This window comes from Engraulis encrasicolus, chromosome 4 (assembly GCF_034702125.1).
Source record: "Engraulis encrasicolus isolate BLACKSEA-1 chromosome 4, IST_EnEncr_1.0, whole genome shotgun sequence".
Lineage (NCBI taxonomy): Eukaryota > Metazoa > Chordata > Actinopteri > Clupeiformes > Engraulidae > Engraulis > Engraulis encrasicolus.
In genome coordinates, this window is record NC_085860.1 from 53,562,466 (window position 1) to 53,587,465 (window position 25,000).

At 46.7% G+C, this 25,000-nt stretch overlaps 1 protein-coding gene across 1 annotated transcript in view; it reads right to left on the bottom strand.

Annotated features, from left to right (window-relative positions):
• Positions 1-25,000, bottom strand: part of scaper (S-phase cyclin A-associated protein in the ER) — a 270,462-nt gene that overhangs the window by 62,737 nt on the left and 182,725 nt on the right. Inside the window, exons 21-24 of the mRNA XM_063197885.1 lie at positions 23,063-23,162; positions 15,576-15,617; positions 14,872-15,116; positions 1,254-1,409 (exon numbers count right to left, since the gene is read on the bottom strand). Of these exons, the coding sequence (XP_063053955.1) occupies positions 1,254-1,409; positions 14,872-15,116; positions 15,576-15,617; positions 23,063-23,162 (543 nt within the window). The remainder of the gene's footprint in view (positions 1-1,253; positions 1,410-14,871; positions 15,117-15,575; positions 15,618-23,062; positions 23,163-25,000) is intronic.

Genomic DNA, 25,000 nt, shown 5'->3' on the forward strand with positions numbered 1-25,000 from the left:
ACTATGCTGCTCAACTGTGTTCTGCCAAATGTGATCTTTTCATGAATGTTTACAAAATAATGAACTAATATTTACCACTACGACCATTAAGTTTTGCAGCTAAAAAGTCTATTTCAGGGAATTCAAAATGGCGGTCAATGGAGAAGACCCCCTTTTCATGTATGAAAAGTGCAATTTTCCCTGTCATAATGAAAAGTTGGAATTTGATGAAGTTGGTAAGTATTCATGAAAAAAGATAACATTTGTGAATGGGCAGCATGAATTCTGGAAATGAACTGCTGAAAACAACACACAGTGCATGTTTAAAGGAACGGTCCACCCTTTTTGTTTTTCACATATTTGGAGTATTTCCAAGTATTATACATGAGTGTGTGTAATTTTCTTCCCAGTGTGTTCAGTACTAGTTATTAGCATAATAATTATTAGCATAGCTTAGCATAATCACTGGAAGTAAAGTACAGGGGGAGTGAATGGTCAGTAGACAGCAGTGCGGTAGACAGCAGAGATATTTTACCAACAATACGTAGTTTTCAGTGTGGATGCGGTACCTGCATGCTTGGTGTCCCTGTGCAAACGTACAGCATTTTTCAAAGACAAGCTATGGTACAGCAGTTTGGCTATGTTGACCAAGTGTCTTGTAATGCAATGAAATGTCATGTAGTGTAAATGTAGTGTGGCGTATACGCGAGCCCACTTATCGGCTGGCGATGGTGAAGTTTTTAAGTGCAATGTACAGAAATCTAAATGCAGTGCAATGCAATTAAATGTTATTTAACGTAGTGAAATGTAATGTATCAATATGTCCACTGACCACAGGTTTTAATTATACTTCAGACACGTTGAAGTTTTATCTTTTACCTGACATGTTTTGACAGTATAACTTCCGTCTTCATCAGAGGGTCTCATTGATGTGTAACATGCTTTAAAATCAGCTGATGATGTTGTGGAGGTGTGACTTCCTCCCTGCCAATAATGACAGGTCGGTCACACCTCCTGCTGTTTAAGCTGTCCTCTTAGGATGGTGGTCCAGGAGTGGGAGGGCATGAATGCTCCCTTGTCCCTGTTCATGGTTGATGGGCAGCACTTTTTGATTTCTGTAGACTTCTTAATCCAACGCATGTCACACATCAACATCCAAATTACACTCTAATAAAGATGGAAGCTATACTGTTGAAACATGTCAGGTAAAAGATAAAACTTTTACATGTCTGAAGTCAAACCTAAGTTTAACTATAACGTCTACGTCCACTGACCGGCTGGTGACGGTGAAGGTGAGTTTGCAGAGGCCGTAGAGCAGCGCGGCGGCCTGCTCCAGGAAGGCGGCCATCTTGGGGTTCTCGTCCACGGGGCCCTGAACTGACAGGAAGCATCCGCACAGCTTGTCGATCAGCCCCATGTTCACCACATAGCTGAGGGGAGAGAGAGACAGAGACACAATAAGAAACACAGAGTTTGGTTTACAGTAGGGATGCAAACGATTAATCAACTTTAATCGATCAATGTGTTAATCGCTTAAAGAACATTAATCGCAATTAATCGACAATTCAACCTACAAGATACCCAGGTGAAATGGGCATGTGAAGAGTGTGTGTGAAGAGGGGTGTGAATAGTGGGAATATTTAAAACACCTTTGGATTAAAGAATTGAAATAGAACTAATTTAAATGTGGTATTTTATCTTTTTTTAGATTTAGAAGGTTTTTTTTTTTTTTAGAAACATTGAGATTTCAGGGGGAAAACGCAGCTTATCAATTAATCGTAAGTCCATCGATAAGGCTATCAACTAATGATTAATGAATTAATCGATAATTTGCATCCCTAGCTTACAGCTTAGCAAATCAGCCTCGTAGCTGAGGGGAGAGAGAGACAAAAAGACAAAAATAAAAAGAGTTTACCATACAGCTTATCGAATCAGCCCCATATTCAGAGACAGAGAGACAGAGAGAGAGAGAGAGAGAGAGAGAGGGAGGGGGGGCATTTAAATTTGTTTTCTACAATAAGAAATTGATCCATGGGTGGGAAGGAATAGCCAGGCCACACCCTCCTAGTGACGCAACACCTTCTGTGTTGCTTGTAGTCAGGCCAAGAGCAATGCAAAAATAATTTCTGATCTCCCAAAAAATCGGGAACTCCACCCGCTTTGTCAGACACCAGTCAACCAGATGCAAACCTAGGGAGGCGGGTCAACCATGTTGTTTGGGAAATGTTAATTGTCATGCTCTTGGTCAGACCAAGTCTCGAAGAGATTTGAAAGTCGATGATAATCAGGCTAGGGACGGAACCCTGTCCTTCCTTTCATTCCTCTCATACCCCACAACTCCAAGATGTTTATTTCCCCCGGTGGAAACCAGGTACATCCGAAAAAAAAAAAAAAAACGAAGCCAATTGGAGCCAATTTTGGTCCCCTAGGGGAAATTCTTTCTCTGCACTTTATCCCATTTGGACTAATGAATCACATTGAAGTACACACACTAGTCTGTAGCAGTGGGCTGCCTGCTGAGCGGCGCCCGGGGAGCAGTGTGGGGGTTAGGTGCCTTGGTCAAGGGCACTTCAGCCGTGGTCTGGTCGGATATTTAACCGGGAACCCTTGGGTTGCCAACCCAGTGCTCTAACCACTGAGCCACGGCTACTCGGGTTCGACCCAAGACACACAGTACCAGTCAGGCACCCACTATCTTGGGCGGGCACATTGCTGGTATAGAAAAGCGTGTCTTTTATCATCACAAATCAGTATTATCAGTACTATACAAAATTACAATGAGATTGAACAGGATGTCCCCTTAGTTATAATCAGACACCCCATCAGGGCCAAGTGCCTATGAACCCTCCTCATCACCAATGCCATACAGTACTCTCCTCCCCATCACCGATGCCATACAGTACTCTCCTCCTGCTGCCAAGTACCTATGAACCCTCCCCATCACCGATGCCATATACTGTCATCATACATACATATACTACTCCATATACATATACTACGCCTGCCAGAATCCCCATCACATGCCAGACGTGAACATGCCTTTTGCATGAAAGGTGAAACACCTGCAAGCTCCCCAACAACAACAAAAACGGCCTACAAACTTGGCTCTTGTGACGGACATGGCTAGGATGAGTAATGCGAAAAGGAAGAAAGGAGTCGCACACAAGAGCTGAATGCAAATTCAAAACTGTATAAAACAAAGGTGAATAAAGTGAATAAAACCGACAGACAAGGGACAAACGTTTTCGGGTCTAGCCCATCATCAGTGTTCCCAGCCAGATGCCTACAAACTTTATTCATGTAACGAACATGGCTAGGATGAGTAATGAGAATCATTCAGAGAGAGAGAGAGAGAGAGAGAGAGAGAGAGAGAGAGAGAGATTTTCTAGAAGAGCGCGGTGCCCCTGGGTAATGTGATGTGATGTGATGGGAGGTGAGGTGGCCATAGCAGTAATAGGAGTTCCTTCAGAACCAAATGGAATGCAAATGACAGAGATCGTCATGGAGATAGAACTGGTAATTGATAATATTCAAGAAATAAAGAAAGAAAAAAACACGAATTGGATTACTGGACGATTACGGCCACATGCCCGCATGCACACACACACATGTATGCAAGCAAGCAAGCAGACTCAGATGCACACACACACACATGCATGCATTCACACGCACACACAGGCGCACACACACACACATTTCGAGAGCGAGAGCGACATTGAATGGGAGGAGAAGAGGAGAGGAGTTACATCAACCACCATGTCTCGTCTTCCCTCTCCTCTGCCAACGAAAAAAAAGGAGACAAAAAGAGAAAGCCAAAGGAGACGGAGGAGAAGAATGGGTGACAAAGGCCCTCACTGTAAGCAGACGCTCGCTCGCTTGCACTGTGGCCTCGCGGCTGAAATCCGATCAGCCGCCTACCCAACTGGGGTCGTCGCTCAGTGTGTGTGTGCGTGTGTGTGTGCGTGTGTGTGTGTGTGTGTGTGTGTGTGTGTGTGTGTGTGTGTCTGTGTGTGCAAGCGCGCGTGTGCGTGCAAGTGTGTGTGTGTGCGTGTACGCACGGGGGGTTATTACGGCGATATCTCTAATTTGTCTTTGCAAATGACAGCTCTCATGCTGCTCGTCTCCCTCCCTCTCGGCTACAAATCACCCTAATTAGGCCAGTCCAGCCCCTGCCACAGGCAGCAAGGGGGCGGGGGGAGCGAGGGGGGGGCACAGGGGGGGGGGGGGGTGTATGGAGGTGTGTGTGTGTGTGTGTGTGTGTGGGTGTGTGTGTGTGTGTGTGTGTGTGTGTAAGTGTGTGTGTAAGTGTGTGGGTGTAAGTGTGCATGTGTGTGTGGGTGTGTGTGTTAGTGTGTGGGTGTGTGTGCGCGTGCATGTGTGTAGATGTGGGTGTGTGTGCGCGTGCATGGGTGTGTGAGTGTGCATGTGTGTTTGAGTGTGTGAGTGTGTGTGTGAGTGTGTGTGTGTGTGTGTGTGCGTGCGTGCGTGCGTGCGTGCGTGCGTGCGTGCGTGCGTGTAGGGGACTGTAACTGAGCCTGGGCAAGTCTACGTGCTCAGGTATGGATTGCACCACCTAGAGGCACACAGCGAGTACTGTAGGTGAACATTAAGCTTGGCGTTTTTAACTTTTCTACAATGATTTAGCCATTTAATTTATTTTAACTTTTTTTGGGAAGAGTGCCTTGGATACTTCGTTTCTTTTGCTTCCAATTTTTTGACCAAAGAGCACCTTCGGACTACCAACCAAAAACGCCGTAGCCCTCCAAACTTTTCCTATTGAACATTAAGCTTGTTGGAAATCGCCAGTTTTGCATTGCATTGTGCGTTTGAGATGGTGACATTCTTTTGGACTTAACAAAGCACATAGGTTAAGTCCCGTCAGTCAGAAGAGAATACCTCTTCCCTTCCTACAGGGCCCTGGGGTGGGGGAGGGGGTATGCAGAGCAGTGGGGGCTGCAGATGCACTTGTACAGACAAGCTCGACTAACTCAGGCCAGTGCATTCTGCATTGTTTGCAATGGCGATGTTTTTGGGATGAACTGAACAGGTCCCAGTTTCTTGAAAGCATCATTGCTAAATAGTTAGCATCTTAGTAGGTTTCCAATGGGAAGTTGCATTGCAACCAAGTAAGTTGCTGAATTAGTTAGCAACAACGTTGTCGAGAAACGCACCCCTGAATGGCGATGTTTTAGGTTTACCAAACAATAATATGTACTATGTGCATAGCATACACTGCCATTTGGACACCAATAACAGCACCTAGCCGAACCCATGGAGTACAGACGGCAGTCCTCTAAAGGCATCACTACTGCAAGTCCAAAAAGTTATTGTGCTAAGGTCGGAACTTGCAAGGCAATCTCACACAAGCTTGGCGTGTCATCATTTTCAGTTTCCAGGCGTGCTCGTTCTTTCTTTCTTTCTTTCTTTCTTTCTTTCTTTCTTTCTTTCTTTCTTTCTTTCTTTCTTTCTTTCTTTCAATGACAGGTCTGTCTCTCCTGCTTTTCTTCTTCTCCTTATCCCTCACTTTGTTGTAGCTGTCAGCTCAAATGAGCTTCTCCCAATGGCAGGCAATTACACCCCAGAGTTCACCTGAACTCTAAGAAAGACATGTTCCACCGCTGCCTGCCTGCCACGTTTTCCTTCAGTTTCCAGACTGAAAGGATGTAGTAAGACCAGGGCTCTAAATGAACTTTCCAAATTAACCACCTAAAATGGCTAATACGTTGATGTTAATCTTACTTTAGCCAAACACACACAAACACTTATAAGTCACTAGTATGTTGGTCTTTTCTGCCAGCCAAACTGAAAATTCACCAACATTTGACCAGTTGGCTGGTGTTAATTCAGACCCCTAAGTAAGGGTAGGGGTCTTCAACCAGTTATCCAATAGAGCTTGAAAGTCCCACCCCTTAGTTCCGCATTTCACGGGACCTAAGCTGACCATCTAACAACATGATAGCGAGTAAATCTCTTCTGATCTCAGTCATTATATGCGCGGGGCTACAAATATGCTGTTTAAGAGGATAGATAAAGATTTTTTCATGCACATTCAAGTGTCAATGTTTTGTTCCGAGGCCGTCTGCATGAAAAATGTGAAGAAACACATCTTTCTAAAAAGTGTGGTGGTTCGTACGAAAAATTAAACAAAAATATCAGAAACAACATATGTGGAGCTCGTGGCACAACTCGAAGGGGATCGAAATATCATTTTAATACCGCCATTGGATTACATGCTACGATTTTCGGCTAAAAACGCTGTTGAGGTCCCATGAAATCGGGGGAAGTGACGTCACTTTCAAGCTCTATTGGTTGCAATGGGGTTTTTTTTCTCCTTCGTCTGACAGATCAGCACTAAGACTCTCCTTCTCAGCTCCAATTGGCGCAGCACTTGTGAACACCACAAGGTGTTCAGCTCACTCCGGCTCTGTTGAAGGAAATGTGTCTTCAAGCATTTCTGTTCTCACCCCCCCCCCCCCCCCCACCCCACCCCGTCTCCCCCCCAACACGCCCCCCCCCCACCCCCGTCTCCCCCCAACACCCCCCCCCCCCCCCACCCCGGTCTCCCCTGTACCTGAGCTCCGGCCCCTCCTCAAGCGTTTCTGTTCTCACCCCCCCACCCCGTGTCCACTGTACCTGAGCTCCAGCCCCTCCTCCACTAACACCCCCTACCTACCTGGACAACAATCTCTCCACCCCTCGACATTAAACCCCTTTCACATTCTCCTCCCCCTCTAACACTAAAACCCTTTTCTTCCCACCAGCAAGCCCAGCCAAGACGACACACACACACACACACACACACACACACACACACACACACACACACACACACACACACACACACACACACACACACACACACACACACACACACACACACACACACACACACACACACACACACACACACACACACACACACACACACACACACCTGAGCCGTGCCCTGACAGGTCAGCCATCACTTGAACTGGGGGCCTTGTTCAGGGGGGCTTTGCCACACACACACACACACAAGCACACACACACACGCACGCGCGCACGCACGCACGCACAAACGCACACACAAACGCACACACAAACGCACACACAAACGCACACGCACACACACACACAGCATTGTGTGGCCTCGGCAGGGTCTCGGTGGCTGGCCTCAAACACAGAGCTGCTCTGTCACGTCTCGCCCGGCTGTGTGCAGCACCGTGGGAGTGTGGACTTTAGGGAACCGCTACACTTCTCTTCCTTTTTTTCTCTTTTCTGTCTTTTTTTTCCTTTTTCTTTTTTAGCGTACATAGATCAAGTACCTGCTGAATTGGAATATTAAGATCTGTGATACTGGTAAAATTGAAAGAAAATATTCTTCAGTTGAGTAGTTCTTCAACTTCATTCGGCATTAGAGAACAGTCAGGTCTAGCTGAGATAAAGAGTTGGGGTGAAAATAAACAGCTTCCTTTGTTTTGGAACACTGTTGTTTTGACTATTGTGTTGATCAGCATCTCATTATCTCATCATCGTTATCTTACTGATAAAGATCCCCCCTATTGCACTCATTGACCTCTCTAGGTCGACAACTGACAGATTGCAAGCTACTGCCTTCCCAAGCTACACCATAGGCAAAAGCCTGGTTTATGCTCAGAAACCAACTTGTCTGCACTGCAGACAGTCATGCAGTCCTTTTCCCTAGGGATGCACGATGTATCGGTATCGGGCGATATTTGACATTTCTCAACACATCGGACATCGGTCCGATGGGTAAAACTGGGCCGATGTTAACGCTGATGTTTTTTTATATGTTACGGTTCTAAAAGATTGGACTTGACGGTGACTTTCATTGATTGTCTTCTAGTTTTTTTCTCTTTTTTTATCTAATTTTATCACAGGGAGTTAAACAGTGTTTTTGGAAATAAGAGGACATTAAAAAAATCAGTTTGTTTGCATCATTGTCAGTCTGTATGAAATGTTATCTCTTTCAAAAAAACAAAAACCATCGGTATCGGTTAATATCGGTTATCGGCCAAAACCGCAATATCAATATCGGATATCGGTATCGGCCGAAATTTTTCACATCGTGCATCCCTAATTTCCCCCCCTCCGCCGTCATTTGGTGTGCCTGCCCACAGACAGCTACGCAGACAATGGCAACAGGAGCCGTTGTGATTGGTCTTCTCGACCAGAAACACTCTGCGCTAGACAACAAGCAACTGCTTCCTTGTTCTAACCTTCACTGGGCTACGGACTGTGAGAGGAAAATGTGTGTGATATTCATGTAATACTGTAAGTTGCCCGAGCTTTGCAGCTTGATTATTTACACGAACAGAAAGGCAACACATGCACTTGCAAGTTACGACACTGACGTTATATCGGGACAGGTGAACAGTGTTTCCGTGGAAACATTCTGCTTCGTTCGACCAGTTCTCGACAATGAGCCACTTGCTTGTTCTAAACTACCGTGGTGGCAGCTAGAGTAATCAAAAATGCAGGTTTGACATTTCTTAAATGTTTAATTTTCATTGTCGTCGAGTCTGTGTAGATACAAAGCAACAGACACGTATTTACTCCTTGTATTGAAGGCAGTTTGAATCCTCTCGTTGCCCCTAGGTCTACTGTTGTGACGGTGAATAACTTACAGCAGACCTAGTAATAAAGCAAAAATCAAAACTTTCTGCAGAGAGAGTAAACACAGCCCTTTCGCCTGCAGTTACCAAACTTTTTTTGCTGGGACCCCCTTTAGAACCTAAAACTATTTTTGCGACCCCTCCCCCTATATTCCAGACGTAAACATGTTCTTGTATGGCATTTTTTTTTTACTTGAAATTAGTATGAAAAGTGAACACGTCTATTAAGCATAAAATTAATATTGTAACAAATGGCTATTGTAATGGAATGGCTTTAAATAAACTTTTGTTAGATGTTAATCTTACTAGCCAAACACGCACTCAGTAGTGGGTCAAAGTGGCTAGTAAGTTGCTCTTTTCTACCAGCCAAACTGAAATTTCACCAACATTTGGCCAATTGGCTGGTGATCATTTAGAGCCCTGGGATGTGTTTCTTGAAAGCATAGTTGCTAGCCAGTTAGCAACATTGGTAGTTGCTAATGGGAAAGTGCATTAAAACCAGCAAAGTAGCCAAAGCAGTAAGCAATCATGGTTTCGAGAAATGCACCCCTGGTCATATTATATGAAAGCATACAGTACATTCACGGTTTTATGCAAATAGTTCCGTCTCTCTGCGAGTCGCCTGCAATACTTACGAAGTTCGCACAGAGATACTACATAACATGCTGCAAGGCCCCACAGACCTGACAACACTGAGAGATACTACATAACATGCTGCAAGTCCCCACAGACCTGACAACAGTGGTCATCCTGAGTTCATGGGACGGCTGGGAAACAGCAGCCTACATCTCGCATCAGTGGGCTTAATATATCTCCCTCACCACCCCCTCCATAGACACAAATGGTCACACACACACACACACGCACGCACGCGCACGCACGCACGCACGCACGCACACACACACACAGACACACACACACACACAGACACACACACAGACACACACACACACACACGCACACACACACACACACAGACACACACACACACACACACACACACACACACACACACACACTTTCCCCCGTCTGTGACCCAAGACGTCTTTTTCCCCCCGGAGGAACCAAAATATCTTCGTTAGTAACACGCTCTTACATCTTAAAGTCTTAACAAACCGCCGTAGCCTTAGCCAAGCTACAAGGGGGAGGAAGGAGGAAGGAGGCGAGAGATGGATGAGACACTGGCCAAGGCCGCGGGAGCACGAACCAACGAGAGAAGCGAGAGAAGAGAAGAGAAGAGAAGAGAAGAGAAGAGAAGAGAAGAGAAGAGAAGAGAAGAGAAGAGAAGAGAAGAGAAGAGAAGAGAAGAGAAGAGAAGAGAAGAGAAGCGAGAAGATGAGAGGAGAGAAGAGGAGAGGAGAGGAGAGAAGAGGAGAGGAGAGAAGAGAAGAGAAGAGAAGAGAAGAGAAGAGAAGAGAAGAGAAGAGAAGAGAAGAGAAGAGAAGAGAAGAGAAGAGAAGAGAAGAGAAGAGAAGAGAGAAGCGAGAGAAGAGAAGAGACAAGTATGACTGCATGATTCCTGACTGCGGGCCAAGGGCTCATCCCCCTCATTCCCCCTTCGCCTACTACACCCCCGCCCCCCCTACACACACACACACACACACACACACATACACACACACACACACACACACACACACACACACACACACACACACACACACACACACACACACACACACACACACACGCACACACACGCACGCGCACGCGCACGCGCACGCGCACGCGCACACACACGCACAACCACGGACACGCACACACACATATCTACTATCACCGACTAGACTAGGCCACTACTCTACTCTCCCCCAGTCTCTCTCCTCCTCCCAATCGTCCGTCCGTCGATCTCATGGACTGCGTCAGGGCAGGGTTTCATCCCCCACATCCCTGTCATCACATGGGCCAGGACTTACCACCTCCGCTCCAACCTCCCTCCCCCCGCTCCATCACATGGGCCAGGACTTACCACCTCCGCTCCGACCTCCCCCCTCTCCCTCTCCTTGCTCCATCACCTCCGCTCCGACCTCCCCCTCCCCCTCCTCCATCACATGGGCCTCCTCCCCTTACCCCATCAGCAAATTGGCCAGAGCTCATCTTCCTTGTCCCCTTACTTTATCCCCACCCCCCCTCGCTCCCCCATGTTTCCCCTTATCGAACCACCAGCCTCAGTCCTACGTCCCCCTACACCCCCCCTCCCCACCGAAGGAAGGAAAAAAAAAGGCCATCCTCTGCTCTGCACAGCTGCTAGGCGCAGACAAGCGAAGAGGATGAGGATGATGAAGATGAAGAGGATGAACATGATGACGGTCGGTGATGATGAAGGTGGTGAGTCATTGAGCCAGAGCGGGCGGGTGGGAAGTCGGAGTTCGTCTCGTCTCGTCCCTTCGCGTCTCTTCCCGTCCGTCCGGGGCTGCTGCTGCTGCTGCTGCTGCAGGGGCATCTGCCTTTCCTCAGCACTGGAGCCCACACTCCCTGCCTGCTGCGTCGCCTCTGCTACCTCCACACTCCTCTCCTCTCCTCTCCTCTCCTCTCCTCTCCTCTCCTCTCTTCTCTTCTCCTCTCCTCTCCTCTCTCCTCTCCCCTCCCCTCACCCCTCTCCTCTTCTCCTCTCCTCCCTCCCCCTCCCCTCCCCTCCTCTCCTCTCTCCTCTCCTCTCCCCTCCCCTCCCCTCCCCTCCTCTCCTCTCCTCTCCTCTCCTCTCCAGCACGGGCTGCTGCGTCGCCTCTGCTACCTCCTCTCCTCTCCTCCACTCTCCTCTCCTCTCCTCTCCTCCCTACACTTCCTCTCCTCTCCTCTCCTCTCCTCTCCTCTCCTCTCCTCTCCTCTCCTCTCCTCTCCCCTCCCCTCCCCTCCTCTCCAGCACGGCCTGCTGCGTCGCCTCTGCTACCTCCTCGCCTCCACTCTCCTCCACTCTCCTCCTCCTCCTCCTCCTCCTCTCCCTCCCTCTCCTCCTCCTCCTCCTCCTCCTCCTCACCCTCCGTCCCTCTCCTCCTCCTCCTCCTCCTCTCCCTCCCTCTCCTCCAGCACCGGAGCTTCACACTCCCTGCACTCCTCCTCCTCCTCCTCACCCTCCGCTGTCTCCGCTCCGGAGTTCCCCAGCTCCCGCTACAAGGAGGTGGAATGATGACGTTCCAGCTAGCCGGGAACATTCTGGGATGTCTTTCTGGCCGGCATCCACAAGATCTGTAGCGCTTGGATTTTTTTGCAGAAGCGACTGAGATAGAAGGAGAGAGCGAGAGAGCGAGAGAGAGAGAGAGAGGTAGATAGATAGATATATAGAGAGACAGAGCAAAGAGAGAGAGAGAGAGAGAGGTAGATAGATAGAGAGATAGATAGAGAGAGAGAGCAAGGAGAGAGAGAGAGAGAGAGAGAGAGCAAGGAGAGAGAGAGAGAGAGAGAGAGAGAGAGAGAGAGAGAGGGAGGGAGAGAGAGAGAGATGGAGGGAGGGAAGTGTGTGTACGTCTTAGCTGCTGAGTTTTTGATGTACGATGTGCGAAATACAAATCCAGCTCCTTCTCTGTGTGCCTCTGTGAGAACAGAGCAGCGGGCCAAGTGCTGTGCAGACAGACATCCAATAGAATAAGGAACCGAACGCAGACGAGGAGCATCGGGGTTAGGGGCTGGCTGAGAGTAAGCAGAGTTCTGGACGACCTTCAAGACCTCAACCTCCGACCTTGACAGGACAGGACAGGACGAACGCGCCAAGTTAGCCGACCTCTGACGTGACCAGACGAACGTGGCTGAGTTAGTTGACTTAGCCCACTGCATCTGGGACTCTTTTCTTCTCTATCTGGTCGTTCTTGCAGCCTTTCGAGTTCTCTCTCACATCCAGGGCTCTGAATTAACTTTTGTATCACCAGCCAAAATGGCTACTAGATGCTAATCTTACCAGTCTAACACACACTAACTAATGGGTTAAAGGGGCTAGTAAGTCGGCCTTTTCAACCAGCCAAACTGAAATTTCATCAGCATTTGGCCAGTTGGCTGGTGATAATTCAGAGTCTTGCCCACATCCTTTCCAAATGATTTACGCCAGTGCAATAATGAATCAACAAAGTCAACAAGCCCCATGCCCATATATGGCGGCTTTCCTTCCTTCCTTTGGTGTGCTCTCTTTTATCCCTTCAATACGATTTACTACTTTGAAAATAATCTTCCAGTAACAAAGGAGGCAGAATCGAGGCATAGTGATCAGCAGTGAAAGTGTTTAGGCAGCATTAGTGTGATGTGGTGGCCCTGCATTAGTAGAAAGAGGGTATTCTGAGGGCGAGGTGAAGAGGTCGGGCTTTAACAAGGAGACGCACACCAAGGTCATATGCGCCCAGCCCACCAAGGTCAGACGTGGCCAAGGTGGGAATGACCTCAGGGGAGCTTGTACACAATATTGTGATGAGGTCAACTGAGGGTGCTGCCGCACGCACGCACGCAGGCAGGCAGGCACGCACGCACGCAAGCATGCAGGCACGCACGGCCAAAAGGCTGTCCAGACGTTTTATGATCTAGTGGTTTCTTTTCTGCTTTCCTCTGCTGTTTCGTGTTTCTGTTATCAATCACCACATTGGTCCAACAATTTTACCAAAAAGACTGAAAGAAACCCATTTCTCACTTAGTGTTAGATTGCAGGGTAGATGAAAAGTTGAAAAAAAAACACTGGCTTATTCTGTTATTAACAAAGGTGTATTGTATCACACACATACACACACACTAAGGCTGTAACGATACACCCAACCCACGATTCTGTTTGTATCACGATATATGACCCACGGTTCAATACGCCCCACGGTTTTATTTTTTATTTTTTTAAAGGAAAAAAAAGAAGAAAATAAATTATAGGCCTATATAGGCTATATATATGCTTTCTTTTTGCATTTAGGCCTACCTGCCTACATTAATTTTGTAGGCCTAGGTGTACTAAATGATGTTGCAGATATCTACCACTGCAACCTGTTCCCCAGGTGTTGACATCAAAGCACAACACAGAGAAATAAGGGATATAGGGGAATAGGCTTAGATCATATCATGCTGAGATGCTGACCATGTGTGAGAGACAGAGATGGAGAGGGACGGGTCAGGGTTCCAGTAGGTAGCCTATAACAACTGTCTCACATTATCAAACATTATCCAATTAATATCCAAACATTAACTGAAACAACACTGGTCATATTTCGTCAGGAAACATGTTGCATAAAGTTACTTGCAAAAATGCAACACTTAATTTTGATGTTTAATATTTTTGTAACTTTTTTGATCGTGCAGCAGCACGTGCACGCTTATACAAACAAAACTCGAAATGAACCTCAGTTAGCCTATGTTCTCACTATGCAACACGCACGTTGTCCTTTGTTTGGTTTTGTGATTTGACATTTTGTCAAGAGCGGGAATGGATGCAGGCTGAAATGGAGCATGTTTTCGCTAGGCAGGCGGTCAATGCGGGGAAGAAATAACGCTGCCTATTAATATCCACATCGACCTCAACGTTCGCCCGACTTCAGACACTTCCCTTATAGAGCGTAGCGTGGTTTATGAATTTGGGCAGGCGGAGCATCTCGCTCTCTCGCTCTCTTTCTCTCTCTCCGCTCAACGTCTATCTCCACTCAACAGCATCGGCGCATGCATGAATCTAAACACCTTCACACGTTTGATAAAGCCTTCTTGGTCTGTTGTTCATTTCTGTGCTTTACCTTCCGACGTTTCCAAGTTTTTCGTCTCGCGGAGGTTGCTCAGGCAATTGACAAGTGACAACAAATGCACGTGCTGGTTGGACGGAACATTTTATAAGAGAGGGGTGAATGGAAGTGTTACTCGCACATGTGCGCCCCTTTTCTACTTGTCTTTTTTAAGCGCATATGCAAACATTTGCCTGTATCCTGCTGTTTTCTAGACTGAGGGGTAACAACAGAGATTTTGTTAGGGAAGAACTTTGGTAACAACTTTTAAAGGGCGCATCGCGATTCTGCGAGGAAGGTTCGCGATAGGGGTTCGTGGGTCTGCGTACCGCGATCCCTCGGTTCGATGCAATATCGTTACAGCCTTAACACACACACACACACAGACACACAGACAGACAGACAGACAGACAGACAGACAGACAGACAGACAGACAGACAGACAGACAGACAGACAGACAGACAGACAGACAGACAGACAGACAGACAGACACACACACACACACACACACACACACACACACACACACACACACACACACACACACACACACACACACACACACGCGCGCGCGCGCACACGCGCACACACACAAACAGATTCCAACCTGATGAGGTCCTGGGCGCGCGTGTTGAAGCTGTCGATGGCCGACTGTTTGCCCTTGCTGTCGGGGGAGGTGATGCGAGGGCTGTCAATGCCGCCGCCGCCGCCACGCCCCGATTCGCCCTCCACGGGGTGCAGGCAGCTCAGCACCGTGGCCGCCGTGTGCAGCAGACCCGTGGTTAACCCCTCGAACACCTGCTTATTCACACTCCGCCCGAAGATGGACTTATCCTCATCAGGTACGTACAACTAGGAGAGAAAGAGGAGAAACACAAGAAGAGAGCAGGTGTTAGAAGGTGAAGGCTGGATTCCTCAAGGGATGAAATAAAGCAATTTTTCGTTTCGAATCGAAGTTAGCTCCAGTACAATTAGCTCATTGGAAGGACAGCAACCTCGCCTGTTCCGTATGCAGCTCATGCCACACTCACACTCACAGGAAAAGATGAAGACTTCAGACAACATAGGTGGCCAGCCCCTTGAACACCTGCTTATTCACACTCAGACTGAAAATGGTACATACCACTACAGAAGAAGGGAGATACAAGAGATGAGGGTTTGCATTTGCCGATCCTTCCCCGTCTTTCTCTCCCCACTCATTTCCTGTCTCTCCTTCACTGTCCTATTATAAATAAAGCACACAAGCCCCCCAAAAAGATGGAGGAGCTGGCTGGATGCTATGGCTGGGAAGGACAGGAGATGCTTATTCACACTCTGACCGAAGATGGGTTTATCCTCGTCTGGTACATGCAACTACGAGTAGGAGGGGGAGGGGTGGGAGTGAGACACACAAGAGAGGAGAGCAGGTCTTAAAGGAATACTCCTGGCAATTTCAATGTGCTGTTGTATTGACTTGTCAGTACCCAGTGACGCTGTATTTTTTGGCTCAGCCCTTTCCGAGATATGAGCTATTCTAATGTGGGCAACTTTACAGTCCCTCCAGTTTTTCGCGATTCAGCGATCGCGTGGATTCATGCAAATTCAATGATATTCCGCATAATTTCGCGATGCCACGTAATTCCTGTAAAGCCGCATTTTTCCCGCAAAATTTCCCCTTTGTCCCCTTCAACATTCTGTGGCAGGGGTGCTCAATAGGTCGATCGCGGTCGGACACTTAAAAAAAAAAAAAAAAAAACTTCCCTAAGGATAGCCAGAATCTGTAAGTCCAGGCGTCTACACTTTAGGCCTAAATAGACCATAAACACAACGACGTCTTCAGATAAGGAGGATAACTGTCAAGCGCCTCACTCAAACTCCATAAGTCATAACATCGGAGCACAAAAATAGGACGACACAAGACGTTTGCCGATAGGCCTACCGTGCGGCGCTATATGTTCAGTTAGTAGGCTACAGGCAGCGTCACCACTCGAAAGAAACAGCCAGAGAAGAAAACAACAGCCCGAACACCGGCAATCCCCTGCTTTTTTTCATATGCTCTGAGAAGTGCAGGCAAGATGCAACTCCCGCATTGAGCGTGGAGTTGGCTACTTCGATTAGATTTCATTGGCACGCGTTCGAGGGGAGAGTGAATGCTGTGTGCCTGTTTAACCTGAGTGCAGGCGCGTCTTCTCAAATGGTCTGTTCAGCGCAGCCGCTAGACAGAGAGCGCGCTTTTCGGTCCATTCAGTAGATGTCTCCTTCTTTATTTTTTGGAACTAGGGATGTCTGTAACGTTCACGAAGACAATATCATCCACGTGAAAACGCCAAACGCCCGCAAACAGCTGTTCTGTCTACTTCTCACAGCGGCATTAAAAAAGTCCTCCAAGAAATCCCAAACAACATCACTTCAAATAGGTGACAGCAAACATGCACACATGAAATAACACTTCAGGGAGGGAGAAAATTGCTCTGCACTCATATTAAAGTGAAAAGGGGATTACATAAAATCTGTCCAGAAACCAAGAGGGCATATATAAACTCATTCTCTCTAACAGGAGGAGGGCAACATCATGTAGGAACATGAAGGCTCTTGTGTTCCTGTATTACAATCAGAGAGTTCAGTGTGGTGTCTTGGAATCAGATGAGCCAATTGAAGTAGACATCTAAATTGGACAGTCTTATTTTCTTTTTTTCCACTGTAAAAATGTTTTTCTTCTGCACTTTATGAGTGGGTGTGTTATCACTATTGTGATGAACAGCTTTGTAGTGTGACAAGTGTTTTTCTACCGAGTGTTTTTCAACACTTTTGTGTGACAACATATTTGTAGTGTTTTACTCCTAATATTCAAAATGTGGCTGTATATGCAGCTTTTTTGACTGTTGCTGTCGCTTACAGCTTTTGACTGTCCAAGACAAATTTCCTGCTGGATAGGCCTACATCTGAACTTGCCTGCCACCTGAATTACCCCCATGGCCAAATGTAACTTTTGTAAATGTAATTTGTGTTGGGATTTCTACAGAAAATTAAAAGGAAGTGTGTTTCTGAATCTCTCTCTCTTTTGTCTTAAGCCTGCTTAGACTGATTGTGGTTTTCAGTTACCAAAAAACCCCAGAAAGGGGTGCAAAATCTTTGCAAAAAATGAGAAAATGCCGCAAAATCTTTGCAAAAAATGAGAAAATGCCGCCACAAAATCAGACATTTTGACCGCAAAAATCACAAAATCCCAGTGCAAAATCCTGGAGGGACTGACTTTTGTTTACATTTCAAAAAAACATTTATATTTATTCCCAAAAACATCCAAAAGGTTATGCAACATCAGCAGACAGCTAGCAAACAGCGCATTGAAATTGGCAGTTCCTTTAAGCCATGAGGGCAGTCGTGGCCTAATGGTTGGGCATTGGTCTTACAAGCAAGGGGTTGTAGGTTCAAATCCCATCTGACCTCTCCCTAAAACTATCCATGGCTGAAGTGCCCTTGAGCAAGGCACCTAACTCCACATTGCTCCAGGGAATATAAGCAATACTCTGTAAACAACAACTGTAAGACGATTTGGATAAAAGAAGAACAACAAATGATAGCAACAAATGACAACATTTTGAGGGAGACTGTGTGTATTGATGGACGTATCCTTGTCTGGTACAACTACAAGGGGGGGGGGGGGGGTGTGGGGGGGGGGGGGGTGGGGGGGGGGGGGGGGGGGGGGGGGGGGGGGGGGTAACACTCAACAGAGGAGAGCATGTTTTAGAAGACATTCAACCAAAGAAAGGGGCAAGTAGAGAGGACAGGAGAAGAGAGCATTTTGAAGACAAAAGGATATTGGACAGGAGATGAGGGCATTTTGAAAAGGAGAAGAGAGGAGAGCATTTTGAAGAGGAGAAGAAGAGAAGAGAGCATTTTGAAGGAGATAGTGTGTGTATTGATTGCTGAAAGACATGAAAATTGAGGGGATTAGAAAGCAGGTGAGACGGGTGGTAAAGGTGAAATGAGTGAAGAACAGAGAAAGAGAGAGAGAGAGAGAGAGGGAGAGAGAGAGAGAGAGAGAGAGAGACATAGAGAGAGAGATGGAAAGATGAAGATACAGAGAGAGAGAGAGAGAGATAGAGATAGAGATAGAGAGAGAGAGAGAGAGGGAGATACAGAGATAGAGAGAGAGATAGAGAGAAACAAAGAGACACTGATAAGTATGTTTGTTTAGGAAGTTGAGCCTCGAAGAGCGCTGAGAGACGAGTGTGCTGGAAGAGTTAAGACTTAGTCACAGTCAGAATCAGACACACACACACACACACACACACACACACACACACACACACACACAGATGCGCGCACACACACACACACACACACACACACACACACACACACGCACGCACGCACGCACACGCACGCACGCACGCACGCACACACACTGATGCGCGCGCAGGCGCAGGCGCACACGCACACACACTGATGCGCGCGCAGGCGCAGGCGCACACGCACACGCACACACACTCACACGCATGCACGCACACACACACACACACACGCACACACCAATCTGTCCGTGTGTGTGTGTGTTTGCTCTTGAGTGAAGTGTCTCCGTAAAGTAAAGTGTCTCCGGCGCGGCGCGGCGTCCCTCCCTCCCGTGCGCTGTGCACTGCGCCGCCCCAACACGCCCCTGGAATCCTCTGGCGAGTGGAGTATCATGTAACATCATGGGAACTGACAACCTCCTGCTCTACTGTAATTACTCCTCTCCTGCCCTGCTGCCCTGCCACCAAACACACGAAACACTCACCAGAACAACCAGGACCAGGGCTGGTCTGGCCATCTGGCATACCGGGTGGGCTCCGGTGGGCCCCGCACCCTCGTGGGCCCCTATTTTCAGAGATGCGGGGCCCACCGGTGAGTCACTTCTGTGCCGCTAATGATCAGGGGCCCCTTTAAAAGGGTACCGGAATGTTCAGAAAGTGAAAGTTCTATAGAATTCTGGGCGTCATTCAATACAATTTGGAATTTTAGAATCTGACATGGCAATAGAACACATTATTTTTATAGAATGTTCAAAAACCCACACCCTTAAAGGTTAAGCCAAAAGTGTCCGGGCCCTATCTCTCCCCCCAGTCCAGCCCTGACGATGACTAAAGCAACAGTGGAATTTCAGTCAGGGAAATACCAAGTCGTTTTTTTTTGTTTGTTTTCTTTTTGTCCATGGCTGTCCTACAGGTTGTAAGTGGAATTTTTTATTCATAGCAGGGGATTAGAGAACGGCTCTCTCCACTTCGCTCTTCCAAAAGTTGCTAGTGGCCGTGTTACAGACAATGACGGCCATGAAGGAAAAGCAAATGTGGAGGGTCCTTCTTCAGGTGTTTTTTGTGTCGTCATTGATAGGTCAGTCGAGAGTATGATATGCAGGAATTAAGTGGGAGAGAATGACCCAGGCTGGACTCTAACCCGAATCCCCATGGCCATGCGAGCCCATATGTGCCACCCCACATCACTAAAATGTAGACATTATATTGGAAATAGGTACTATTTAAGGCAGACAAACACTGTTGAGTATTTCTATAACATCTGACTCAAGACTCCTGAACCTCTCTACCCCTCATTAGCCTGCTAAGGAATGCTAAGGAACACTAGATGATATACACATAAAACACTAGGAGATATGCAGTGGTGTAGTCTACTTTTTTGAAGTGGGTATACTGTATATTCGAGCATTTTTTGAAGTGGGTATACTGTATATTTGTGCTATTCTAAATAATGGATCAATCTGTTTTAAGTGGGTACACTGAAGCCCCTAAAATGTAGAAGTGAGTATACTCCTATACCTGCGTTCTACGTAGACTACACCACTGGACATATGTATCCTGACTAGCTGTCCTGACCCTGGCCTGTCATTGCTGTGGATGATGCAGCAGAGGAGAGACATGAGAGACATGATATATATCCTAATTGGTATGATATACTAGCCTGATTATCATCGACTTTCAAATCTGTTCAAGACTTGGTCTGACCAAGAGCTTAACAATTAACATTTCTCAAAAGGCATGGTTGACCTGCCTCTCTTGAATTGCTACTGGTTGTTTGCTTCCCGACAAAGTGGGAGGCGTTTCCGATTTTTCCGCAGCTCAGAAATTTTTGTACTGCTCCTGGCTAGGACTGGGTACCGAAATTCAATTCTTTGATGGAACCGAATTAAAAGCTAAGGTTCTACTTGGCATCGAAACGTGCCTTGTCTGTCGGTTCCACGTTTCGGTTCCTGAAGTCTGACTGTTAGAGCCATCAAATGTGTGTTTAAGCACGCGGCCATTTCAGCCAACCACAAGTGTCACAAACTGACCACGCTCCTCCTCTTCCCGTTTCGCACCTCATTTAAACGATTGACAAGACAGCTGATATATCAACCAGCTGATTGTACTACTTGAGAAACAAAAACATGCCGTCGAAAGCGTGGCTATATTTCAGGAAAGTAGATAAGGAAGGAGCGCTGCAATATCTGCGATAAACTAATATCATGCAAGAATGGCAATACACCCAACCTGTTCAAACACCTGCTCTTGCATTCGATTAACTTGCGTGCAGAGAGTTGCAGCATCTTTACAACGGCAATACCGTCAACCTCAACCATGACCTCGACTCTTCAGGAAGATTTCTCTAACTCCTTGGAAACATGTTTTTCCATGAAAAGAGCTAACTTAGAAATAACTGGTCTTGTGTTGGGGACGTACAAATGTAGCCTATTTAGACCGTCGGTTTAATTCGAGGGAACAAAGAACACAGCGACAAAAAATATTTCCTCTCTATCCAGCTGGAGAATAACGCCATTGTTTACTTGAAGTAGCGGCCGCTTAAGGTTAAATAACTGTGGATTGAAAGAACATACAAACGTTCCGTAAAAAAATGTAAAAAGCTAAGAATCTCAGCTTTCGAACAAGCCCTAACACATGTCTGTAGGTCTAGGTTAAGGAGATCGCTGGCTGTTAGGAAAAAAATGACGAGATAAAAAAAAAAAAAAAAATGTTGGAAAGCGCTATTTTTTCACCTGAAACAGCGGCCGCTTACAGTTCAATAACTTTTGATTGAAAGAACATAAAAACGTGCCGTAAAAAACTGTAAAAAGCTAAGAATCTCAGCTTTCGAACAAGCCCTAACACATGTCTATAAGTCTACGTTAAGGAGATCGCTGGCTGTTCGGAAAAAATGACGAGATAAAAAAAAGGTTGGAAAGCGCTATTTTTTCACTTGAAACAGTCGCTTACAGTTCAATAACTTTTGATTGAAAGAACATAAAAACGTGCCGTAAAAACCTGTAAAAAGCTAAGATTCGCAGCTTTCGAACAAGCCCTAACACATGTCTGTAGGAGAAGGACAGGTTGTTTTTTTACCACTAGAAAGTGGCAATCTTGGGTCTCTGTTTTGGTAAGCTGTCGACAGACTGGGTAGCGTATTAAAAAATCATGTCAGGCACGCTTGACATAGGATTGGTACCAGAAGTGAAGTTGCACCGTATAGTAGGCCTACAGCAGAACAATTTTAATCAGACATGAGAACATTTATCAGTATCAAAACCGTTTATTGTACTTGCCAAGCCATGCCGAGAGGACAACTTGCAGCATGCAATTAATCATGAATGCTGTAGGCCAGGGGTGGGCAATTATTTTGTCCGAAGGGCCTAATAGGGTTTAGAAAGTCCACCAAAGGGCAACTTGCCGGAGCCAATAATAAGAAGTGGTGTACGCCAACATAATTACACAATTGTCAGTTATGCTATTCCTGCTAATTGTATCTAGATGTAGACCTAAGTAATCTTAGGTTTCCAAGACCCTTGTTTTAGGTAGGCAATTTAAGAATGAGTGACCATATGAATCTGCTATTTTTTTCTTCGAAATGCTCTGAGTGCCGCATGAAATGGCCGAGTGGGCCGCATGTGCCCCCCGGGCCTGAGTTTGCCCACGTCTGCTGTAGCCTATAGAATTAAATGCCTTTAACCCGCCATTGCTTAAGTCACAATGAGCGCCGCCTTGTGGCAGGCAGGGAAACTCATGATTTACAGACCCGTTACGCCATCTACTGGCCACTTTGGGTAACTGCAGGTTTAATTCAGGGTTTCTAGGAACCGAAAATGGAACCGTTCTGGTACCGGAACCGAAACGAAGGAACCGGAAATGGAACCGGAACCGAAAATTGTCAATCAATACCCAGGCCTACTCCTGGCCTAACTAGAAGCAATGCTAGAGCTGTTGCGTCACTAGGAGGGCGCGGCCTGGCTAATGAATGATATACACCCCAACTGGCTGTGCTGTCTCTGGCCTGCTCTGGTCTGGCACCGCAGAGGAAACGCGTCCACAAGAGCCTCCTCCTCCTCTGCAGATGCTCCACTTGGCCTCCCGTGGCCTTTCAGTGGATTTATGGACGCTGAAATCCTGTCTAGCTCTAAGCACATTTGCACAAAAAAAACTCCACTAAGCCCCAGAGGCAAAACCAACGTTGGGCCAATTCGATGGCATGTGCTAAATCCTGACATGAACTTGACCCCCCGGTGGGCATAAACAGTCTCGTCCACACACTCCAGATTACGGATTACAGACAGCAGATTACGACACTATGGTGTCTCCCCATGCCCACACCCTTACATCGTTTCTGGAAAGTTCTGCAACATTTGTTCCATATTACGCATGATAGCTTGGTGCAGGCCAGGGATTCTGTAGACTGATTTCCCATTGATGTACGTCAGTCTACCTGCAGTGTGCATAAGCAGTCTACTACAGGATATGAACTTTAAAGGCTTTCGCAAAACACCAGTCATTCATCTCTGTGGCACTGTGTCTCCTCAGTACTGGCCTCCTCAGTACTACTCCGTCCAGGGATTCTGCTGCGGATGAAATCCCCGCTGACTTATCCTCGCTGTTGCACCCGAGCTTGTAGACGGGTCTTTGTCTGGTGTCAAACCACCCACAGACATTCAGAGGTTCTCAGAGGTGGGATTAACAAGCATCTTTTAAATGCCTCTGTGTACTACCTCCTAGACAGAACTACAGCCAATCAGATCACTGTTTCTAGGGGAAGTATGTGTTGAGTTACATTTTAATTGGTTGGTAAAATGCAGAGTAGAGTAGAACAGTCAGTTGAGATACTTAAGTAGCCTCATAATATGCACGTTTCCACCAGCGGAACACCTTACAATAAATCTCATAAACGCTATACTAGCATAGTACGATACTGCCACGACACAACACTGAGCCTTCAGTAATGCATTCCAACTTGGTCATTTCCTTTAATACCACCAACCAAAAGGGGCCATGTCTTAGCGCATTAAAGCCAAGCAAAAGTAAACCATAAGCAATATAGTAATGTATAGATAGCAATGTAATGGCACAGGGGTCAATGACAGAGTTTTTTTTGGCTCAGGTGTTACAGTGTGTTACATTACTGCTAATGCCCATAAATTAATTAGTAATTGGCACTGCAATGCATACGATGCTTAGATAATCCACTAAAAACAAACAAACAAACAAACAAACAAACCCCATGTAATCCATTAAATAATGCCATTAAAAGGTACACTGTGCAGGAAATGGTCAAAAAGGTACTGCAATTATGCTGTTCATTGAAACTGAGCTGCCTATCGCCAAATTTGATTTTTACATGAAACTTTTCTAAGTAATAAACAAATATTTTCTAGTATGGTTCCCATTTCTGGAAATTGAAAATGGCGGACCATGGAGAAGATCCCCATTTTAATGTTTGAAAATTGCTTTTTTCCCAGTCATAATGAATACTTAGAATTTGATGGTGGTGGTAAGTATTCATAAAAAAGGTAACATTAATGAATGGGCAGCATGAATTCTGTAATTAAAAAAACTAAAAATCTCACACAGTGTCCCTTTAACTGTGGCTGCACGCACCACCTTGACGTGTGCTACAGTAACTACTGCAACGTAATTGGCCCATTGGAGGTGTGGACAGCAAGACAACAAAGACCAGACCTGGGAGGACAGGACACCCCCACGTTGCCTGCCTGGGTAGGCACTAGGCAGTGATGGATGTGAGCCTGTGAGCCCCTACAGTAGCATTGGCCTGCTCTGCTGCGCTCTTGTATGTCTTCCTCGCCGAGGCCTGGGCATAGCTGACTACTGTGGTCACGGTAAACCTCAGTCTGCATTTTTAAAAGGCTTGGGTGTGTAAACAAGGAAATGCAGCAGGGAGGTGTGTGTGTGTGTGTGTGTGTGTGTGTGTGTGTGTGTGTGTGTGTGTGTGTGTGTGTGTGTGTGTGTGTGTGTGATGTTTTGGGGGTGGCGTGCGGACAAACACAGTCATTAGTCTTCCTCTCCGCAGGGGTGTGTGTGTGTGTGTGTGTGTGTGTGTGTGTGTGTGTGTGTGTGTGTGTGTGTGTGTGTGTGTGTGTGTGTGTGTGTGTGTGAGGGAATCCTGATCCTCCCCAGCATTGATGAGCATCGAAGCCAACGGGGGGAAGGAAGCGGCTAAAGGGGTCATTTGTCTGGGGCTCCAGGAGAGTGGGGGGCCCCAGAATTAGATCCTCATGGCGCTGGTATGCATTGGGGTAGGGGGTGCTTTAGGATAAGTTTGTCCCAGGCCCCAGACAAAGCTGTCAGTGAGCAGCCCTGTGTGTGAGTGAGGAGGACAATAGTGTCACTTTATTATTCAACAGGGCTTGGCACCCTTAAGTTGACGGTGATTAGTTACAGCAGAGAGGGGGATGACGTGGCTGCTGTTGTTGCATGGATCCGTGCCAGGAGGAAAGGAGGGCCGTTTAC